This window comes from Salmo salar, chromosome ssa02 (assembly GCF_905237065.1).
Source record: "Salmo salar chromosome ssa02, Ssal_v3.1, whole genome shotgun sequence".
In the NCBI taxonomy this organism is placed as follows: Eukaryota; Metazoa; Chordata; class Actinopteri; order Salmoniformes; family Salmonidae; genus Salmo; species Salmo salar.
The window spans coordinates 84,955,352-84,977,461 of record NC_059443.1 but is presented as its reverse complement, the minus strand read 5'-3'; the positions used below and the strand labels follow the sequence as shown (position 1 = coordinate 84,977,461).

The 22,110-nt window shown below is 43.9% G+C and overlaps 1 protein-coding gene across 2 annotated transcripts; it reads left to right on the top strand.

The window, feature by feature from the left end:
* The first annotated feature begins 8,160 nt into the window (after nt 1-8,160).
* On the top strand, nt 8,161-12,349 carry LOC106595654 (piggyBac transposable element-derived protein 4-like). 2 transcript variants are annotated; one of them, XM_014187021.2, is made up of 4 exons: nt 8,161-8,540; nt 9,052-9,090; nt 9,684-9,798; nt 10,494-12,349. In XM_014187021.2, exons 1-4 carry the CDS (start codon nt 8,393-8,395, stop codon nt 12,289-12,291), a joined length of 2,100 nt encoding a protein of 699 aa, XP_014042496.2. In that variant the 5' UTR covers nt 8,161-8,392; the 3' UTR covers nt 12,292-12,349. The 2 variants fall into 2 exon arrangements, with proteins under 2 accessions (XP_014042496.2, XP_014042504.2); XM_014187029.2 differs by having other exon boundaries at nt 8,162-8,528.
* Nucleotides 12,350-22,110: the final 9,761 nt, after the last annotated feature.

Sequence of the window (22,110 nt, the reverse complement as noted above, 5' to 3'; positions counted from 1 at the left end):
TTACATTACATTTACGTCATTTATCAGAGGCTCTTATCCAGAGCGACTTACAAATTGGTGCATTCACCTTATGATATCCAGTGGAACAACCACTTTACAATAGCACATCTATACCTTTTTTTGGGGGGGTTAGAAGGATTACTTTATCCTATCCCAGGTATTCCTTAAAGAGGTGGGGTTTCAGGTGTCTCCGGAAGGTGGTGATTGACTCCGCTGTCCTGGCGTCGTGAGGGACCTTGTTCCACCATTGGGGTGCCAGAGCAGCGAACAGTTTTGACTGGGCTGAGCGGGAACTGTGCTTCCGCAGAGGTAGGGAGGCGAGCAGGCCAGAGGTGGATGAACGCAGTGCCCTTCTTTGGGTGTAGGGACTGATCAGAGCCTGAAGGTACGGAGGTGCCGTTCCCCTCACAGCTCCGTAGGCAAGCACCATGGTCTTGTAGCAGATGCGAGCTTCAACTGGAAGCCAGTGGAGTGTGCGGAGGAGCGGGGTGATGTGAGAGAACTTGGGAAGGTTGAACACCAGACGGGCTGCGGCGTTCTGGATGAGTTGTAGGGGTTTAATGGCACAGGCAGGGAGCCCCGCCAGCAGCGAGTTGCAGTAATCCAGACGGGAGATGACAAGTGCCTGGATTAGGACCTGCGCCGCTTCCTGTGTAAGGAAGCGAATGTTGTAGAGCATGAACCTACAGGATCGGGTCACCGCCTTGATGTTAGCGGAGAACGACAGGGTGTTGTCCAGGGTCACGCCAAGGCTCTTAGCACTCTGGGAGGAGGACACAATGGAGTTGTCAACCGTGATGGCGAGAGCATGGAACGGGCAGTCCTTCCCCGGGAGGAAGAGCAGCTCCGTCTTGCCGAGGTTCAGCTTGAGGTGGTGATCCGTCATCCACACTGATATGTCTGCCAGACATGCAGAGATGCAATTCGCCACCTGGTTATCAGAAGGGGGAAAGGAGAAGATGAATTGTGTGTCGTCTGCGTAGCAATGATAGGAGGGACCATGTGAGGATATGACAGAACCAAGTGACTTGGTGTATAGCGAGAATAGGAGAGGGCCTAGAACTGAGCCCTGGGGGACACCAGTGGTGAGAGCACGTGGTGCGGAGACAGATTATCGCCACGCCACCTGGTAGGAGCGACCTGTCAGGTAGGACGCAATCCAAGAGTGAGCCGCGCCGGAGATGCCCAACTCGGAGAGGGTGGAGAGGAGGATCTGATGGTTCACAGTATCAAAGGCAGCAGATAGGTCTAGAAGGATGAGAGCAGAGGAGAGAGAGTTAGCTTTAGCAGTATGGAGAGCCTCCGTGACACAGAGAAGAGCACTCAGTTGAATGACCAGTCTTGAAACCTGACTGATTTGGATCAAGGTCATTCTGAGAGAGATAGCAAGAGAGATGGCCAAGGACGGCATGCTCAAGAGTTTTGGAGAGAGAAGAAAGGAGGGATACTGGTCTGTAGTTGTTGACATCTGAGGGATCGAGTGTAGGTTTTTTGAGAAGGGGTGCAACTCTCGCTCTCTTGAAGACGGAAGGGACGTAGCCAGCGGTCAAGGATGAGTTGATGAGCGAGGTGAGGTCGGGGAGAAGGTCTCCGGAAATGGTCTGGAGAAGACAGGAGGGGATAGGGTCAAGCGGGCAGGTTGTTGGGCGGCCGGCCGTCACAAGTCACAAGATTTCATCTGGAGAGAGAGGGGAGAAAGAGGTCAAAGCATAGGGTAGGGCAATGTGAGCAAGACCAGCGGTGTCGTTTGACTTAACAAACGAGGATCGGATGTCGTCAACCTTCTTTTCAAAATGGTTGACGAAGTCATCTGCAGAGAGGGAGGAGGGGGGGAGGAGGATTCAGGAGGGAGGAGAAGGTGGCAAAGAGCTTCCTAGGGTTAGAGGCAGATGCTTGGAATTTAGAGTGGTAGAAAGTGGCTTTAGCAGCAGAAACAGAGGAAGAAAATGTAGAGAGGAGGGAGTGAAAAGATGCCAGGTCCGCAGGGAGGCTAGTTTTCCTCCATTTCCGCTCGGCTGCACGGAGCCCTGTTCTGTGAGCTCGCAATGAGTCGTCAAGCCACGGAGCAGGAGGGGAGGACCGAGCCGGCCGGGAGGATAGGGGACATAGAGAGTCAAAGGATGCAGAAAGGGAGGAGAGGAGGGTTGAGGAAGCAGAATCAGGAGATTGGTTGGAGAAGGATTGAGCAGAGGGAAGAGATGATAGGATGGAAGAGGAGAGAGTAGCAGGAGAGAGAGAGCGAAGGTTGCGATGGTGCAATACCATCTGAGTAGGGGCAGAGTGAGTAGTGTTGGAGGAGAGCGAGAGGGAAAAGGATACAAGGTAGTGGTCGGAGACTTGGAGGGGAGTTGCAGTGAGATTAGTAGAAGAACAGCATCTAGTAAAGATGAGGTCAAGCGTATTGCCTGCCTTGTGAGTAGGGGGGGACGGTGAGAGGGTGAGGTCAAAAGAGGAGAGGAGTGGAAAGAAGGAGGCAGAGAGAAATGAGTCAAAGGTAGACGTAGGGAGGTTAAAGTCACCCAGATCTGTGAGGGGTGAGCCATCCTCAGGAAATGAACTTATCAAGGCGTCAAGCTCATTGATGAACTCTCCAAGGGAACCTGGAGGGCGATAAATGATAAGGATGTTAAGCTTGAATGTGCTAGTGACTGTGACAGCATGGAATTCAAAGGAGGAGATAGACAGATGGGTCAGGGGAGAAAGAAAGAATGTCCACTTGGGAGAGATGAGGATTCCAGTGCCACCAACCCGCTGACCAGATGCTCTCGGGTATGCGAGAACACGTGGTCAGACGAGGAGAGAGCAGTAGGAGTAGCAGTGTTTTCTGTGGTAATCCATGTGTCCGTCAGCGCCAAGAAGTCGAGGGACTGGAGGGTAGCATAGGCTGAGATTAACTCTGCCTTGATGGCCGCAGACCGGAAGTTCCATGGCTGCCGGAGACCTGGAACTCCACGTGGGTCGTGCGCGCTGGGACCACCACGTTAGAGTGGCAGCGACCACGCGGTGTGAAGCGTTTGTGTGGCCTGTGCAGAGAGGAGAGAACAGGGATAGACAGACACATAGTTGACAGGCTACAGGAGAGGCTATGCTAATGCAAAGGAGATTGGAATGAAAATTAACTAAACAACTGGGGAAGCGAGAGAGCAGGGCCTCCCTCACTAACCATTCACTGAAACACTCAAATATAACTTTTCCAACTTCCACTTTAGAAATGATAATTGATGTAAACTACAGTGGTTCAATGTTTCCAGGAATAGGCTCAAACTTAGTACCACAGTCATAAAATCTGATTTGAAACCTAACCTTAACCACACTGCTAACCCCAATGCCTAACCCTTACCTTAACCACACTGCTAACCCTAATGCCTAACCCTTACCTTAACCACACTGCTAACCATAATGCCTAACCCTAAGCTTACATTATTGTTTTTCATGAATTGAATGCCAAGAGTGTGCAAAGCTGTCATCAAGGCTACTTTGAAGAATATAAAATATATTTTGATTGTTTCAAGTTCTTTGGGTTACTACATGATTCCATATGTGTTATTTCATCGTTTTGATGTCTTCACTATTATTCTACAATGTAGAAAATAGTAAAAATAAAGAAATACCCTGGAATGAGTATGAGTGTCCACATTTTTGACTGGTACTGTATGTCTGAAAGCTATCAAAGTAACAGTAAGTAATTAGTGGTAATTACCTATTATTACACAGCATGTACAGTTGAAGTCGGAAGTTTACATACACTTAGGTTGGAGTCATTAAAACTCGTTTTTCAACCAATCCATCAATTTCTTGTTAACAAACTATAGTTTTGGCAAGTCGGTTAGGCCATCTACTTTGTGTTGACACAGATAATTTTTCCAACAATTGTTTACAGACAGATTATTTCACTTATAATTCACTGTATTACAATTCCAGTGGGTCAGAAGTTTACATACAGTAAGTTGACTGTGCATTTAAACAGGTTGGAAAATTCAAAATGACTTTAGAAGCTTCTGATAGGCTAATTGACGTCACTTGAGTCAATTGGAGGTGTACCTGTGGATGTATTTCAAGGCCTACCTTCAAACTCGGTGCCTCTTTGCTTGACATCATGGGAAAATCAAAAGAAATCAGCCAAGACCTCAGAAAAAAAATTGTAGACCTCCACAAGTCTGGTTCGTCATTGGGAGCAATTTCGAAGCGCCTGAATGTACCACATTCCTCTGTACAAACAATAGTACGCAAGTATAAACACCATGGGACCACACAGCTGTCATACCGCTCAGGAAGGAGACGCGCTCTGTCTTCTACAGATGAACGTACTTTGGTGCGAAAAGTGCAAATCAATCACAGAACAACAGCAAAGGACCTTGTGAAGATGCTAGAGGAAACATGTACAAAAGTATCTATATCCACAGTAAAATGAGTCCTATATCGACATCGCTCAGCAAGGAAGAAGCCAGTGCTCCAAAACCGCCATAAAAAAGCCAGACAATGGTTTGCAACTGCAAATGGGGACAAAAATCGTACTTTTTGGAGACATGTCCTCTGGTCTGATGAAACAAAAATAGAACTGTTTGGCCATAATGACCATCGTTATGTTTGGAGGAAAAGGGGGAGGCTTGCAAGCTGAAGAACACCATTCCAACCATGAAGCACGGGGGTGGCAGCATCATGTTGTGAGGTGCTTTGCTGCAGGAGGGACTGGTGCACTTCACAAAATAGATGGCATCATGAGGAGGGAAATTATGTGGATATATTGAAGCAACATCTCTTGACATCAGTCAGGAAGTTAAAGCTTGGTCGCAAATGGGTCTTCCAAATGGACAATGACCCCAAGCATACTTCCAAAGATGTGGCAAAATGGCTTAAGGACAACAAAGTCAAGGTATTGGAGTGGCCATCACAAAGCCTTGACCTCAATCCTATAGAAAGTTTGTGGGCATTACTAAAAAAGCGTGTGCGAGCAAGGAGGCCTACAAATCTGACTCAGTTACACCAGCTCTGTCAGAAGGAATGGGCCAAAATTCACCCAACTTATTGTGGGAAGCTTGTGGAAGGCTACCTGAAACGTTTGACCCAAGTTAAACAATTTAAAGGCAATGCTACCAAATACTAATTGAGTGTATTTACACTTCTGACCCACTGGGAATGTGATGAAGGAAATAAAATCTGAAATAAATCATTCTCTCTACTATTATTCTGACATTACACATTCTTAAAATAAAGTGGTGTTCCTAACTGACCTAAGACAGGGAATTTGTACGATGATTACATGTCAGGAATTGTGAAAAACTGAGTTTAAATGTATTTGGCTAAGGTGTATGTAAACTTCCGACTTCAACTGTAAAACCACCGACAAACCCTCCTGCAACTTACATTTCGATGGACTGACAACATTCATGTTACTGTCGACAATAAAAAGTCCTCAGAAACAGGCTTCTTCTCCCTTCAGACAATGATGACACTTACCTGAGTGGGCAGGTGCAGTGTCCAGACGATAACAGGTTGTCCCGCACGCGGCAGGTAGCCTAGTGGTTAGAGCGTTAGTCCGGTAACCGAAAGGTTGCTGGATCGAATCCCCGAGCTGACAAGGTAAAAGTCTGTCATTCTGCCCATGAACAAGACAGTAAATAAGGTTAAATACATTTATTTTTTTAAAACACTCTGACCTGAGTGGGCGGGTGCAGTGTCCAGAAGCACATTTCCAAGCTCTCTGATTGGTTGGGAATGGCATGGCTATGATGGGTGAGGGATATTTTAGCTAGGCTGAGCAGCCAAACTAACAGGACTTAAGGTAAACTGAAGGGACTGTAAGGGGACGTTGGGTAGAGAGGAGAGGAGCAGGATGGACTTTTTACACACTCAGTGAAAGCCCAGTGAAAGATGATAGAGTGAGATGGATTTTGTCCAACATCCAACATTCTGCACATTTTCTCATCGATGAAACGTTTGATCTCAATACAGTTTTCTGTTTCCATAACTAGAATCTGTAACAAACAGAGTGGACTACGTTGTAGACTTTTCCCTTTGCCAAAGTTTCTAAAAATTGCGATGTTTAGAAGGAGTGCGAGGACATATTGAGTTGTTGCACACGCGCACTTCACACAGTAGGCGTTCCCTAACGGAAATATGCAAATAAATTGTAGAACGCGCCAATAGGATCTCGCTAGCTCCTGCTTGGCTCTGCCCATTTCCCTGCTTGTTCTGTCCACTATGATTCATTTGCTCCCATTGGAAACAACAGGCCCTTTTCTATCTTGGGTAAATTATACAAATATTTGGCCACACGGTCTGTGAAGGGCATGAGGTGTGGCTGACGTTAGCCATCTTGAGCTAGCTACCGAGCTAGCATACAAACTTTATTTTTTATTTTTTATTAACAACAAATCAATATTAAAAGTACATGGTATATATAAGTATATACAAAGGACATTTAGGCTAGGGGGGATAGGGGCGGGGCAATATCACATTACACAAGGACCTTAAAAGGGACATGCACAGAGTTATAATTCTAACAGATTTTTGTTGGGAAAGTATTTCATTGTCTTAATTCAAATATAATTACATTTATTTTTGTAAGGTAATAAAATGTGGTGTTTTGTTTGTACATTTACATTTGTGAATTTAAAATTGTAATCAACTTATTTCTATCGTAAGTAAAGAATCCCAGCAGTACATCTCTCCATAATAGTGTAAAATCTTCATAAATGTGTTCAATTATCAGTGGTGTAAAGTACTACTTAAGTCGTTTTTTGGGGTATCCGTACTTTTAATATTTCTATTTAAGCCAACTTTTACTTTTACTTCACTTCATTCCTAAAGAAAATTATGTAATTTTTACTCCATACATTTTGACAGGAAAATGGTCCAATTCACACAATAATCAAGAGAACATCCCTGGTCATCCCTACTGCCTCTGATCTGGCGGGCTCACTAAACAGAGAACATCCCTGGTCATCCCTACTGCCTCTGATCTGGCGGGCTCACTAAACACAAATGCTTCATTTGAAAGTTATTTTTTTTTTACTTCATATAGTGCTTGGCAGGATAATATTTATGAATAATTTTAAAATAAACTTCCTTAATTTTGTTCATAAGTTGGATTGTGTGTGGCAACATTCAAACTTTTTCCCATCAGATATTATCAATAAAAGCATTCCAATAAGGCATGACATAAGGAATAGATACAACATCCTGTTGAAACAAGGCATGTATAGATCTATTGTTGTTGAATGGACTGACATGACAAGGCACAGACACAACATCCTGTTGAAACAAGGCATGTATAGATCTATTGTTGATGAATGGACTGACATGACAAGGTATAGATACAACATCCTGTTGAAACAAGGTTCCTATAGATCTATTGTTGTTGAATTGACCAACATGACATAAGGAATAGATACAACATCCTGTTGAAACAAGGCATGTATAGCTCTATTGTTGTTGAATGGACTAAAAGAAAAACAAATCTTTCCTACTGATGAGTCAACAGGGGTAATCGTAGGTATGTTCTGAGGGTCAGGTCTTGACATGTTCCTGAATAATAAAGCAACACCTGAGGGAATGACATCTAAAATGATTGCAAAATGTTTATGTGAAGTGATCAGAATTCCTTACTATGAAGTAAAAGATCCTCTGCATTTACCAGTTGGCTCACCAATAGGATATTATTTAGGAAACAATATTCTAAAAACCAAGAAGTATTTTTATATAATATGTCCCGATTATTCCATATATAATATATGTGTGGAGAAAAATGATGCTTATAAATGAAGGAGCACGAAAAGAAAAGCTGCTGATATAAAGCAGAGAGTTTCACTGGAACTTTCTCAGTATTATAACGGCAAACCAACAGAGTAGATCAATATGACGTTGCAAAATATTGCATTGTGGGTAGAATTGAAGATAGCCGGAAATAAGTTAATAAATATGTAATAACGTAAAAACATTTGTACTTTTGTACATATAGGTAACCAGATCGTGACTGCAACTACGTTACTAAGTCTTTAACAACACTGTTGTTACATTGGTGGGTAAAAACTCATGCTTCCTACACTTTAACTTGTCTGAAAATTATAATATGCGTTTTACTCAACTGCGTTACCCACTCCAGTCAGCAGATGGCGGTGTGAGAATTTAAGGCAATGCTGTTAGTGTGACGTATAATGTAGTGGACGGAACTCTTCTTTCAACAGCAACAACAGTTAGTCAGCCACCTCGGTAGCTTGCTAGACAAAATAGCTTAACCAATAAAGCTCTTTAGACACTTTCGTGTATATTAGCCACTGTGTTTTAAACACACTTCTGTCGTCTAGTTAGTTATCCCATTTACGGTGTTGTTATTAGTCATCTAGCTGGCTGGTTAAGTTAGCATTAGCCTAGCTAGCTAACATCCCCGACCATGAGCTCACTAAACTACTCACCTTCTGCTAAAGAAGAGGAGGTCTGCTGGACAGAGAAAGAGGGTCTGTGGCTGAACGTTGTCGTAAAAGAGGAAAAGGAAGAGGAGGATGTCACTATACAAAAACAAGTAGAGGGTGAGGCCACGGGTATGATAAAATATTATTTTTTACTGCTGTAACTACGTTGGTAAACAGTTTATAATAGCAATTAGGCACCTCGGGGGTTTGTAGTAAATGGCCAATTTACCACGGCTAAGGGCTGTGTCCGCGATGCGTCGTGCCTAAGAACAGCCCGTAGCCGTGGTATATTGGCCATATACCACATCCCCTCGTACCTTATTGCTTAAATATAACACATGCCTATAACACATGTCTCATGAGTTAAACTGTCAGAATCCAAAATAAGCATTTTTTACTCCAATGTTTAGAAACAATCTAAATGTAAACCAACACAGTATAGCCTCAACATGGTTAAAACTATAATGTTGATATATCGTGGATGGTCAGTCCTTGCGTCCATAGGTCTGTCTATGCATTTGAGAGTAGTTACATTTCTCCAGACCAATCATCATCTTATTACCAAAACAGTGGTGGAATTACAGCTTTGTTATTGTTTGGACTGCAGATTGATTGATTGTGGCTTTTTTAACTTCTACAGGATCAGTGTCTCGAAGTCTGGACAGTTGCTGCTCTGACGGTAAGTAATGTACTTACATTCAGTAATCTTGCTCTGATTTGTCATCCTGAGGGTCCCAGTAGTTTTGTTTGATAAAATCCATGTTTATATCCTAACCCGATCCATGTTGTATACAGCATTTTGCATGAATTCCTGACTCTTTCAACTTGCAACAAAACAATTTATGAAAATCTAATCTGCAAAATGTTGTTTAACCCGGTCAAGTTTGGTTTCTGTGCAATCCTCAGACACTCAAGAAGGCAACCAAACTTGTTTCATCATTCTACATTACGTATTGGCTACGCAACACGTCAATTATCCCATGAAGGTCAACCACCATTACGCACCAATGAGACGAGCTGTGTTCACTTGATTGACAGTGTCTTGGTCCAATGACCACCTATCGTTTTGAAACATAGCTAGCTAGATAGCCAATAAGCTGGGCTTTCCAGCAGTATGTGAACGGAAACAGGACGTACAGTAGTTTACGTTACGCAGCAGTTCGTTCTCTTCTACAAACTTTTCTCAAAGCTGAAAAAGTAAAACATGACTACTAAGAGTGGAAAAGCTAAATCAAAGTCCCAAGTATAAACATTTTGATGATATTATTGCAGAAATTGACTGGGAGAGTGACACAGAAGGAATGGATGAGGACTCTGTGAGTGACCACAGTTTGGATTCCAGCGAGGAAGAAATGTTTTTGGAAGAAAAATATCCACTTTTAGATCAGTAAGTAAAATAGGTTTTTGCTTCTCGTGCTAATGCATTTGTTTAAATGGTTGCATATTAATTTGAGAGATTTTTATGTATGTAATGTATGTATGTATGTATGTATGTAGAATAATAGTGAAGACATCTAAACTATGAAATAACACATATGGAATCATGTAGTAACCAAAAAAGTGTTAAACACATACAAATATATTTATATTTTAGACTCTTCAAAGTAGCCACCCTTTGCCTTGATGAGAGCTTTGCACACTCTTGGCATTCTCTCAACCAGCTCCATGAGGTAGTCACCTGGAATGCATTTCAGTTAACAGGTGTGCCTTGTTCAACCTTGTTGAGGTATACACATAGGCTATGCTAATACATTGTATGTTATGTTGGCTATGACATGCTGTGGCTTTTTGACTGTCTTATTGGTCAACATATTTCATTAGTGATTGTGTTCCTTATACATGGTGATTGTGTTCCTTATACTCTATATAATATACATGTTTATAGATATGTGTATGTTCCTTATACTCTATATAATATATATGTTTATAGATATGTGTATTTGATGTATTGATGCAGGGCTCACCCGTAATGTATTGATGCAGGGCTCACCCGTAATGTATTGATGCAGGGCTCACCTCTACTAAAATAAATAAATAACAGTAAATTTGAGATCTAACTGAATGTGTTTTAATCCTCAATAGTGGTAGAGACTCTGGCTCTGATGACCTCTGGGTGCCACTCCAAAGAGACCACAGTCCTCCATCCCCAACTCATTCAAACGTAGGAACTGGTTCCTCCGGTATGACCCCTGCTGCTGCTGTCTCTGGCTCCACACCCACCCCAGCCCGGCCATCTAGAGGTGTGATGAGGTCAGCCCAGAAGCGGAGGAGGGCCAGTGAACCAGCGGTAACTACCAGCGAGGCAGAGGACCGTTGGCACACTGTGCTAGAGGATGACGTGGAGCCACTTCCACCATCATTTCAACCTAAAAGGCAGCCAGGACCTCAGCTGGACATGACTGCAAAGTACAGCCCCCTTCATCTTTTCCAGATGTTTTTCTCCTTGTCAGTTCTGGATTCGCTGGTGTCTAACACCAACAAGTATGGGGCTAAGAAACAAGCAGGCAAGAAAGAGGCATGGAAGCCCATTTCCATCCAAGACCTATACTGTTACATCTCACTGGTTATTTACATGGGGCTTGTGAAGTTGAAAAACCTGAAGGACTACTGGAGAAGCTCAACACTCTACCAACTGCCTTTCCCCACAACTGTCATGTCTTCTAACAGGTTTCTGACTGTCTCACGGGCGCTTCATATCAGTGACCCACAAGTTGATGAGGACAATGACAAGAAGAGAGGCACATCAAGCTTTGATAGGCTCTGCAAAATCAAACCTCTCTACCCCAGCATGGTTGAGGCCTGCAAGACCCATTTTCAGCCCAACCAGAACCTGTCCATAGATGAGAGGATGGTAGCCTCAAAGGCTAGAATTGGTCTCAAACAATATATGCGTAACAAGCCAACAAAATGGGCTTACAAACTGTTTGTATTGGCCGATTCTGTGTGTGCCTACACTTGGAACTTTTTTGTTTACGAAGGTAAATCCATCTCAGCCACTGGTAAGGGACTTAGTAATGATGTCGTTATGGAATTATTGGATTTTCCATTGCTTGGGACGGGCTACAAACTGTTTGTGGACAACTTTTACACAAGCCCTACCCTGTTTACAGACCTGAAGAAGCTGAATGTATGGTCTTGTGGCACCATTTGTCCCAACAGAGTAGGTTTTCCCAAAACAAAAGTAAATGACATGCCTAAGAGGGCTGATAGGGGTACCATGCGATGGATTCGTAAAGATGACCTGCTCTTTGTAAAGTGGATGGATACCAGACAGGTGGTCATGTGCTCCAGTATCCACAAATCCTTCAGTGGCGATCACGTCGTCAGGCGTGTGAAGGACGCTAATGGGGCACGGACCACAAATGATGTCCCCATTCCTGCTGCTGTAAAGGATTACAACAAGAGCATGGAAGGTGTGGACCTGTCAGACGCTCTGATAGGCTACAACAATGTTCTCCACAAGACAAGGAAATGGTACAGGACATTGTTCTATCACTTCGTTGACATTGCTGTGGTGAATGCATTCATCCTTCATAAGGAAATGGCTAAGAGCTCTGGACAGACCTCCATGACACAGCTAGCCTTCAGAGAGCTGCTCATCCAGGAGCTTGCTGACTATGGCACAAAGTCCACAGCAGCACCTTCTGTCCGCTCTACATCTGTCCCCTCTACTCCTGTCACCAGAGGTGCTCACCTGCCAAAATACATCACTGCAGACCTGAATGTGCCTCAGGGCCAAAAGAGCAAAGCAGGGAGGCGTCGTTGTATTCTGTGCCACAAGAAATCTCCCATCACCTGCACTACTTGTTCTGTTACCCTCTGCTTCACAGCAGAAAGAGACTGCTATGGGACTTGGCATCAGCAGCACAACCTGGTGTAGAGGACTGTGGGTTGAAAAAATAATAATCTAATTGTAAATAGTTTTTTTTCTCTTCTCACTTTGTGTGTGGCTTGTGGTGCATTTATGACATTAGTTCAGTGTTGGCTGCTAACTTGACCCTTATCTAAGGTACTACAGACCATGGTTCGATTCCAGGCTATATCACAGCGGTCTGAGGTACTACAGACCCTGGTTCCAATCCAGGCTGTATCACAGCGGTCTAAGGCACTGCATCTCAGTGCAAGAGGCGTCACTGCAGGCCCTGGTTCGAATCCAGGCTGCATCACATCCGGCCGTGATTGGGAGTCCCATTGGGTGGCGCACAATTGGCCCAGCGTTGTCCGGGTATGGCCGGGGTAGGCCGTCATTGTAAATAAGAATTTATTCTTAACTGACTTGCCTAGTTAAATAAAGGTTAAATAAAATATTGTTATATTCTCCTACATTAATTTCACATTTTCACAAACTTATTTTCAAATGGTATCAAGAATATGCATATCCTTGCTTCAGGTCCTGAGCTACAGGCAGTTAGATTTGGGTCATTTTAGGTGGAAATTAAGATGAGATGAAGGGTCCCATCCAGAAGAGGTTAAACGGACAACCTAGGTTTTAAACAGAAACAAAATGGCTGCCCTGAGACTTGGTTTGGTAAACAGCTGAGGGATGGGGGCTGGAGAAATGTAACCACTCTCAAATTCATAGAGAAAGCTATTGTAGCAACTGTAACCCAACACCTAGCGACCTCATCAAGAAGTTCAGACATCTTGGCGTAACAGTTATAAGGTGTTGGCTTGACAGTCTCTGGACCCAGGTTTGAGTTCAGCTCAGGGATACCCCCTGAATTCACTACACTATGAATACAAAGACTGGCCATCCATATTGTCATAATGATAGTTTAACCAGGTTTCTAGGATATATAGTATATTCTAGAATTCATCCATGATGTCATAATGATAGTTTAACCAGGTTTCTAGGCTATATAGTATATTCTAGAATTCATCCATGATGTCATAATGATAGTTTAACCAGGTTTCTAGGATATATAGTATATTCTAGAATTCATCCATGATGTCATAATGATAGTTTAACCAGGTTTCTAGGCTATATAGTATATTCTAGAATTCATCCATGATGTCATAATGATAGTTTAACCAGGTTTCTAGGCTATATAGTATATTCTAGAATTCATCCATGATGTCATAATGATAGTTTAACCAGGTTTCTAGGATATATAGTATATTCTAGAATCCATCCATAAGGTCAAAATGATAGTTTTAACCAGATTTTGAGGCTATACAGTGTTTAGTTTACCAACAGTGGCGTTAAACAAGCTTATGTTTTGGTTTCTGATGGGGGTAATACAGTTGAAACAATTGAGGCATTTTTAGTTAAATTCTTCAAGAGTCAATGGCTATTAGGGAAGACCCCATTTAGTCGACTGGTCGATTGTTTGGTCGACAGGCTGTTGGTCGACCAAGATTGTTTGACAAAAACAGTCTCAAATATATACTTATGTACGTACAGTCACTGTGGTGACGACGTCGTCCATGCCCTTATTAATGAAGCCGTTGACTGATGTGGTAAACTCCTCAATGCCACCGGATGAATCCCTGAACATATTCCAGTCTGTTTTAGTGAAACAGTCCTGTAGCTGAGCATCCGCTTCATCGGACCACTTCCTTATTGAGCTGGTACTTCCTGTTTCAGGGTTTGCTTGTAGCAGGAATCAGGAGGATAGAGTTATGTTGATATTTACCAGATGGAGGGTGAGGGAGAGCTTTGTATGTGTCCCTATGTGTGGAGTAAAAGTGATCTAGAGTTTTTCCCTCTAGTCCCCCCTGATCTTACCAGACTCTGCTGTTCTGATCTAGTTTTTCCCTCTAGTCCCCCCTGATCTTACCAGACTCTGCTGTTCTGATCTAGTTTTTCCCTCTAGTCCCCCCTGATCTTACCAGACTCTGCTGTTCTGATCTAGTTTTCCCCTCTAGTCCCCCTGATCTTACCAGACTCTGCTGTTCCGATCTAGTTTTTCCCTCTAGTCCCCCCTGATCTTACCAGACTCTGCTGTTCTGATCTAGTTTTTCCCTCTAGTCCCCCCTGATCTTACCAGACTCTGCTGTTCTGATCTAGTTTTTCCCTCTAGTCCCCCCTGATCTTACCAGACTCTGCTGTTCTGATCTAGTTTTCCCTCTAGTCCCCCTGATCTTACCAGACTCTGCTGTTCTGATCTAGTTTTTCCCTCTAGTCCCCCCTGATCTTACCAGACTCTGCTGTTCTGATCTAGTTTTTCCCTCTAGTCCCCCCTGATCTTACCAGACTCTGCTGTTCTGATCTAGTTTTTCCCTCTAGTCCCCCTGATCTTACCAGACTCTGCTGTTCTGATCTAGTTTTTCCCTCTAGTCCCCCCTGATCTTACCAGACTCTGCTGTTCTGATCTAGTTTTCCCCTCTAGTCCCCCCTGATCTTACCAGACTCTGCTGTTCTGATCTAGTTTTTCCCTCTAGTCCCCCCTGATCTTACCAGACTCTGCTGTTCTGATCTAGTTTTTCCCTCTAGTCCCCCCTGATCTTACCAGACTCTGCTGTTCTGATCTAGTTTTTCCCTCTAGTCCCCCTGATCTTACCAGACTCTGCTGTTCTGATCTAGTTTTTCCCTCTAGTCCCCCCTGATCTTACCAGACTCTGCTGTTCTGATCTAGTTTTTCCTCTAGTCCCCCCTGATCTTACCAGACTCTGCTGTTCTGATCTAGTTTTCCCTCTAGTCCCCCCTGATCTTACCAGACTCTGCTGTTCTGATCTAGTTTTCACTCTTGTCCCCCCTGATCTTACCAGATTCTGCTGTTCTGATCTAGTTTTTCCCTCTAGTCCCCCCTGATCTTACCAGACTCTGCTGTTCTGATCTAGTTTTCCCTCTAGTCCCCCCTGATCTTACCAGACTCTGCTGTTCTGATCTAGTTTTTCCCTCTAGTCCCCCCTGATCTTACCAGACTCTGCTGTTCTGATCTAGTTTTTCCCTCTAGTCCCCCCTGATCTTACCAGACTCTGCTGTTCTGATCTAGTTTTCCCTCTAGTCCCCCCTGATCTTACCAGACTCTGCTGTTCTGATCTAGTTTTTCCCTCTAGTCCCCCCTGATCTTACCAGACTCTGCTGTTCTGATCTAGTTTTTCCCTCTAGTCCCCCTGATCTTACCAGACTCTGCTGTTCTGATCTAGTTTTTCCCTCTAGTCCCCCCTGATCTTACCAGACTCTGCTGTTCTGATCTAGTTTTTCCCTCTAGTCCCCCCTGATCTTACCAGACTCTGCTGTTCTGATCTAGTTTTTCCCTCTAGTCCCCCCTGATCTTACCAGACTCTGCTGTTCTGATCTAGTTTTCCCCTCTAGTCCCCCCTGATCTTACCAGACTCTGCTGTTCTGATCTAGTTTTCCCCTCTAGTCCCCCCTGATCTTACCAGACTCTGCTGTTCTGATCTAGTTTTTCCCTCTAGTCCCCCCTGATCTTACCAGACTCTGCTGTTCTGATCTAGTTTTTCCCTCTAGTCCCCCCTGATCTTACCAGACTCTGCTGTTCTGATCTAGTTTTTTCCCCTCTAGTCCCCCTGATCTTACCAGATTCTGCTGTTCTGTCCTGTTGATATATAGAAAAACCAGCTAGACGTATATTATCCTTGTTCAGCCATGACTCTGAGAAGCAGCTATATTATATTAGTAAATTAAAATTCTTAATGTTTATTTTACTTATTTAACCTTTATTTAACTAGGTAAGTCAGTTAAGAACAAATTCCTATTTTATAATGACGGCCTACCACGGCCAAACCCTCCCCTAACGACGCTGGGCCAATTGTGCGCCGAGAATTTCAAGTTCCTTGGTGTCCACATCACGAAACAAACCATGGTCCAAACACACCAAGACAGTCGTAAAAAGAGGGTACAATTACACCTTTCCCCCCTCAGGAGACTGAAAAGATTTGGCATGGGTCTCCAGAGCTTCTAAAAGTTATACAGCTTCACCATCGAGAGCATCCTGACTGGTTGCATCACCGCCTGGTACATGTACAAATTACCTCGACTAACCTGTAGCCCCGCACATTGACTCGGTACCGGTACCCCCTGTATAAAGCCTCATTATTGTTATTTTATTACGTTACCTTTTATATTATTTAGTAAATATTTTCTTAACTCTTTCTTATACTGCATTGTTGGTTAAGGGCTCTTAAGTAAGCATTTCGCGGTGAGGTTGTATTTGGCGCATGTGACAAATAAAATTTGATTTGATTTTTACAAAAAAGTTATGATTAGCATAAACAAAATACACAATTGGTCAGGAGCCCATAAAACGTCTACTTTCCAATGCAGCGCCATTCTAGATAGCATTCTAAAAATAACATTCTAGATAACATTCTAGGTAACATTCTAAATAGCATTCTAAATAGCATTCTAGATAACATTCTAGATAACATTCTAGGTAACATTCTAAATAGCATTCTAGGTAACATTCTAAATAGCATTCTAGGTAACATTCTAAATAGCATTCTAGATAACATTCTAGATAACATTCTAGGTAACATTCTAAATAGCATTCTAGGTAACATTCTAGATAACATTCTAGATAACATTCTAGATAGCATTTTAAATAACATTCTAAATAACATTAGCATGAATTAGCCTACGTGAACAAGAAGCACAACATATTTTCAGAGATGTGAGATAATTCACTTATCTGAAATATAGTATAGTTTTGAAATCGTGACATTATGTACTTTCGAGGAAAATAGGCAGGTTTCTTGGCTATCTTAGCAACCACGTGACGCAGCATGAAAACGTGAACTCGATTGGTCAATAGTCTGTTGGACGGGCGTTAGGCATTTGGAAAGTTTTGAAACTTTCTGAAAAAGTTTTTATTTTAAAATATTTTTGTTTATACTAGCCTGTTTAATTTGGATCCCGTGACGCGGTTAGCTTCAGTTAGTCCTGTGCTTGTGGATATTTAAATTCCTGCTGTTTTTTGCAGTTTCCATCGGCCTTACGAGCTGTGCAGGCTAGTGTTGCGTGGAGTACCAGTGTTAGCCTATGTTGCTACCAGTGCTTAACTTGACAGGTGTGGCATATCAAGAAGATGATTAAACAGCATGATCATTATATAGGTGCACCTTATGAAGGGGACAACAAAAGCCAACTCTAAAATGTGCAGTTTTGTCACACAACACAATGCAACAGATGTCTTAAGTTTTGAGGGAGCCACCAGAGCATGCAATTGGCAACCTGACTGCAGGAATGTCCACCAGAACAGATCATTTAATGTTAATTTCTCTACCATAAACTGCCTCCAATGTCGTTTTAGAGAATTTGGCAGTATGTCCAACCGGCCTCACAACTGCAGACTTTGTTTAACCACACCCTCCGACTTCTTCACCTCTGGGAGTGTTTGAGACCAACCACCCGGACAGTTGATGAAACTGTAGATTTGCACAAACTAAGAATTTCTGCACAAACTGTCAGAAAGCGTCTATATTCCGCATCCTATGTACATTTGTGGACATTATAAAAGGGCCATAGTTTTTCTAATAAATCAATGGCCAGTTTTGGCCAGTTATAGGCACGGTTTTCTGTTATAACAAACATCATAGTCTATGACTGAAAATGAGTTGTTTTATCAATATGGCCCATCTGCTGATTTGAGTTTGACAACCCCAGATCTAGAGGGACAATCCAGGAGGAATAACATTGTTGTGGATGTCATATCAGAGTCTTCACATAAGACCTGGATGGAGTCTGAGGAGAAAGTATCATCACAGAAAATCTGCAGATGGAACATAGAAAGATTGAGGTGGAGCCACACCCACACAGGTCTGGAAAACCTGTAACCAGCCCAGGCGACAGAACCAGGACGATTAGTGGTCAAGTTCCTGAGGTTCAAGGACAAGATGGCTGTTCTGGAGAGAGACAAGAACTAAAGGGGATTCAACATATTCCTCAACAAGGACTTCTCTGAAGCTGTGCGCCAGAGACAAAATAACTTAACCCAGCTATGAAACCTGCCAGAGAGCATGGGGACGATGCTTAAATCCGCTATGACAAGCTCATTGGCTACCTTCCTTCCCAAAAGCCTGGGAGGAGTGAGAGAGCCAAGCTTTCAGGTCAGCAGCTTCAACCCAACAGTCAGTATCTTCAACCCAACAGTCAGTATCTTCAACCCAACAGTCAGCCGCTTCGACCCAACAGTCAGCCGCTTCGACCCAACAGTCAGTATCTTCAACCCAACAGTCAACACCTTCAACCCAACAGTCAGCCGCTTCGACCCAACAGTCAGTATCTTCAACCCAACAGTCAACACCTTCAACCCAACAGTCAGCCGCTTCGACCCAACAGTCAGCCGCTTCAACCCAACAGTCAGTATCTTCAACCCAACAGTCAACACCTTCAACCCAACAGTCAGCCGCTTCGACCCAACAGTCAGTATCTTCAACCCAACAGTCAACACCTTCAACCCAACAGTCAGCCGCTTTGACCCAACAGTCAGTATCTTCAACCCAACAGTCAGCCGCTTCGACCCAACAGTCAGCCGCTTCGACCCAACAGTCAGCCGCTTCAACCCAACAGTCAACACCTTCAACCCAACAGTCAACACCTTCGACCCAACAGTCAACACCTTCGACCCAACAGTCAGCCGCTTCGACCCAACAGTCAGCAGCTTCAACCCAACAGTCAGCAGCTTCGACCCAACAGTCAGCAGCTTCGACCCAACAGTCAACACCTTCGACCCAACAGTCAGCCGCTTCGACCCAACAGTCAGCAGCTTCAACCCAACAGTCAGCAGCTTCGACCCAACAGTCAGCAGCTTCGACCCAACAGTCAGCAGCTTCAACCCAACAGTCAGTATTAGGGAGAAAAAGGGGTAGGCTTCTGGGCGTCCACATGTAGGTGTTGGTGAGAGACTTATCTTTCCACAGTGGGATCATATTAGTTCAAACTGTTCAGATGTTTTTTGTGGGATGACTGATTTTCAGGATGTCTCATGGTCTGACAAACACTGATGTATCTCTACCACTTTTCGAAGGCGTGGTGGAGTGGTAAACACCACCCCCGGCTCTACCAGGGACTTGAGGTGGTCTCCCACAGCTCTGCTTATGTCATGTTCTGTGGCCTTGCTGTTTCATCTCTTAACTGCCCTTGCAACACAGAAAGAAACACATTTAGTCATATTATATAAAACACTCAAAGTAATGGATATGGAGCATCTACGGCCTCAGTTACACCTGGCACTTAAATGTGACTTCTGTCATCTGATCAAGTTGCATTAGGTCTGGATGCAGAAAAGTCACAATGTGCTCAAATTAGGTTTAGATCTGCCGGGATGGGCATTGTGTTCGGAATTTGACATAGCCTGGACGCAATCAGGCCACCAAATATGCATAAGCAATGTAAAGAGATGGTGTGAATGAGTGGGGAAAGAACATTCTACACTGAACAAAAATATAAACGCAACATGTAAAGCGTTTGTCCCATGTTTCATGAGCTGAAATAAAAGATCCCAGAAATATTCCATACGCACAAAAACCTTATTTCTCTCACATTTTGTGCACAAATTTATTTACATCCCTGCATTTCTCCTTTGCCAAGATAATCCATCCACCTGACAGGTGTGGCATATCAAGAAGCTGATTAAACAGCATGATCATTACACAGGTGCACCTTGTGCTGGGGACAATAAAAGGCCACTCTAAAATGTAGTTTTGTCACACAACACAATGCCACAGATGTGTCAAGTTTTGAGGGAGCGTGCAATTGGCATGCTGACTGCAGGAATCTCCATCAGAGCTGTTGCCAGAGAATTCAATGTTCATTTCTCTACCACAAGCCGCCTCCAACGTTGTTTTTAAGAATTTAGCAGTACGTCCAACTGGCCTCACAACCACAGACCACGTGTATGACATTATGTGGGCGAGCGGTTTGCTGATGTCAAGGTTGTGAACAGAGCACCCCATGGTGGCGGTAGGGTTATGGTATGGGCAGGCAGACGCTATGGACAATTTGAATGCACAGAAATTCCGTGACGAGATCCTGAAATTAACTTTAATATCCTGTTTCTCCCACATTCTGAAATTGCACTTTTGTCCACCCCAGTTTTATCATTGCAATGTGATACAACAAGCGTCAACGGTGTGCTTTAGGACCATGCAGACGCCTCAGAGCAGCTGTTTGGAGTTTTCAGTCTGCTGGATTTAGGAACTGGCCATCCAGCATTATGCATGTCCACCATGGTACTGGCCATCCAACATTATGCATGTCCACCATGGTACTGGCCATCCAGCATTATGCATGTCCACCATGGTACTGGCCATCCAACATTATGCATGTCCACCATGGTACTGGCCATCCAACATTATGCATGTCCACCATGGTACTGGCCATCCAACATTATGCATGTCCACCATGGTACTGGCCATCCAGCATTATGCATGTCCACCATGGTACTGGCCATCCAACATTATGCATGTCCACCATGGTACTGGCCATCCAACATTATGCATGTCCACCATGGTACTGGCCATCCAGCATTATGCATGTCCACCATGGTACTGGCCATCCAACATTATGCATGTCCACCATGGTACTGGCCATCCAGCATTATGCATGTCCACCATGGTACTGGCCATCCAACATTATGCATGTCCACCATGGTACTGGCCATCCAGCATTATGCATGTCCACCATGGTACTGGCCACCCAACATTATACATGTCCACCATGGTACTGGCCATCCAGCATTATGCATGTCCACCATGGAACTGGCCATCCAGCATTATGCATGTCCACCATGGTACTGGCCACCCAACATTATACATGTCCACCATGGAACTGGCCATCCAACATTATGCATGTCCACCATGGTATTGGCCATCCAGCATTATGCATGTCCACCATGGTATTGGCCATCCAACATTATGCATGTCCACCATGGTACTGGCCATCCAGCATTATGCATGTCCACCATGGTACCATGGTACTGGCCATCCAACATTATGCATGTCCACCATGGTACTGGCCATCCAGCATTATGCATGTCCACCATGGTACCATGGTACTGGCCATCCAACATTATGCATGTCCACCATGGTACTGGCCATCCAGCATTATGCATGTCCACCATGGTACTGGCCACCCAACATTATGCATGTCCACCATGGTACTGGCCATCCAGCATTATGCATGTCCACCATGGAACTGGCCATCCAGCATTATGCATGTCCACCATGGTATTGGCCTTCCAGCATTATGCATGTCCACCATGGTATTGGCCATCTAGCATTATGCATGTCCACCATGGTATTGGCCTTCCAGCATTATGCATGTCCACCATGGTACTGGCCATCCAACATTATGCATGTCCACCATGGTACCATGGTACTGGCCATCCAGCATTATGCATGTCCACCATGGTACTGGCCATCCAACATTATGCATGTCCACCATGGTACCATGGTACTGGCCATCCAGCATTATGCATGTCCACCATGGTACTGGCCATCTAGCATTATGCATGTCCACCATGGTACTGGCCAGCTGCTATTTGAGAACTCATCTGGTTTAGACATCAAACTCTTATTGCACAGCATATTTTTTTTATTTAACTTGGCAAGTCAGTTAAAAACAAATTCTCATTTACAATGACGCTCTACATCGGCCAAACCCGGACGACGCTGGGACAATTGTGCGCCGCCGTATGGGACTCCCAATCACAGCCGATTGTGATACAACCTGGATTCGAACCAGGGTGTCTGTAGTGACACCTCAAGCACTGAGATGCAGTACCTTAGACCG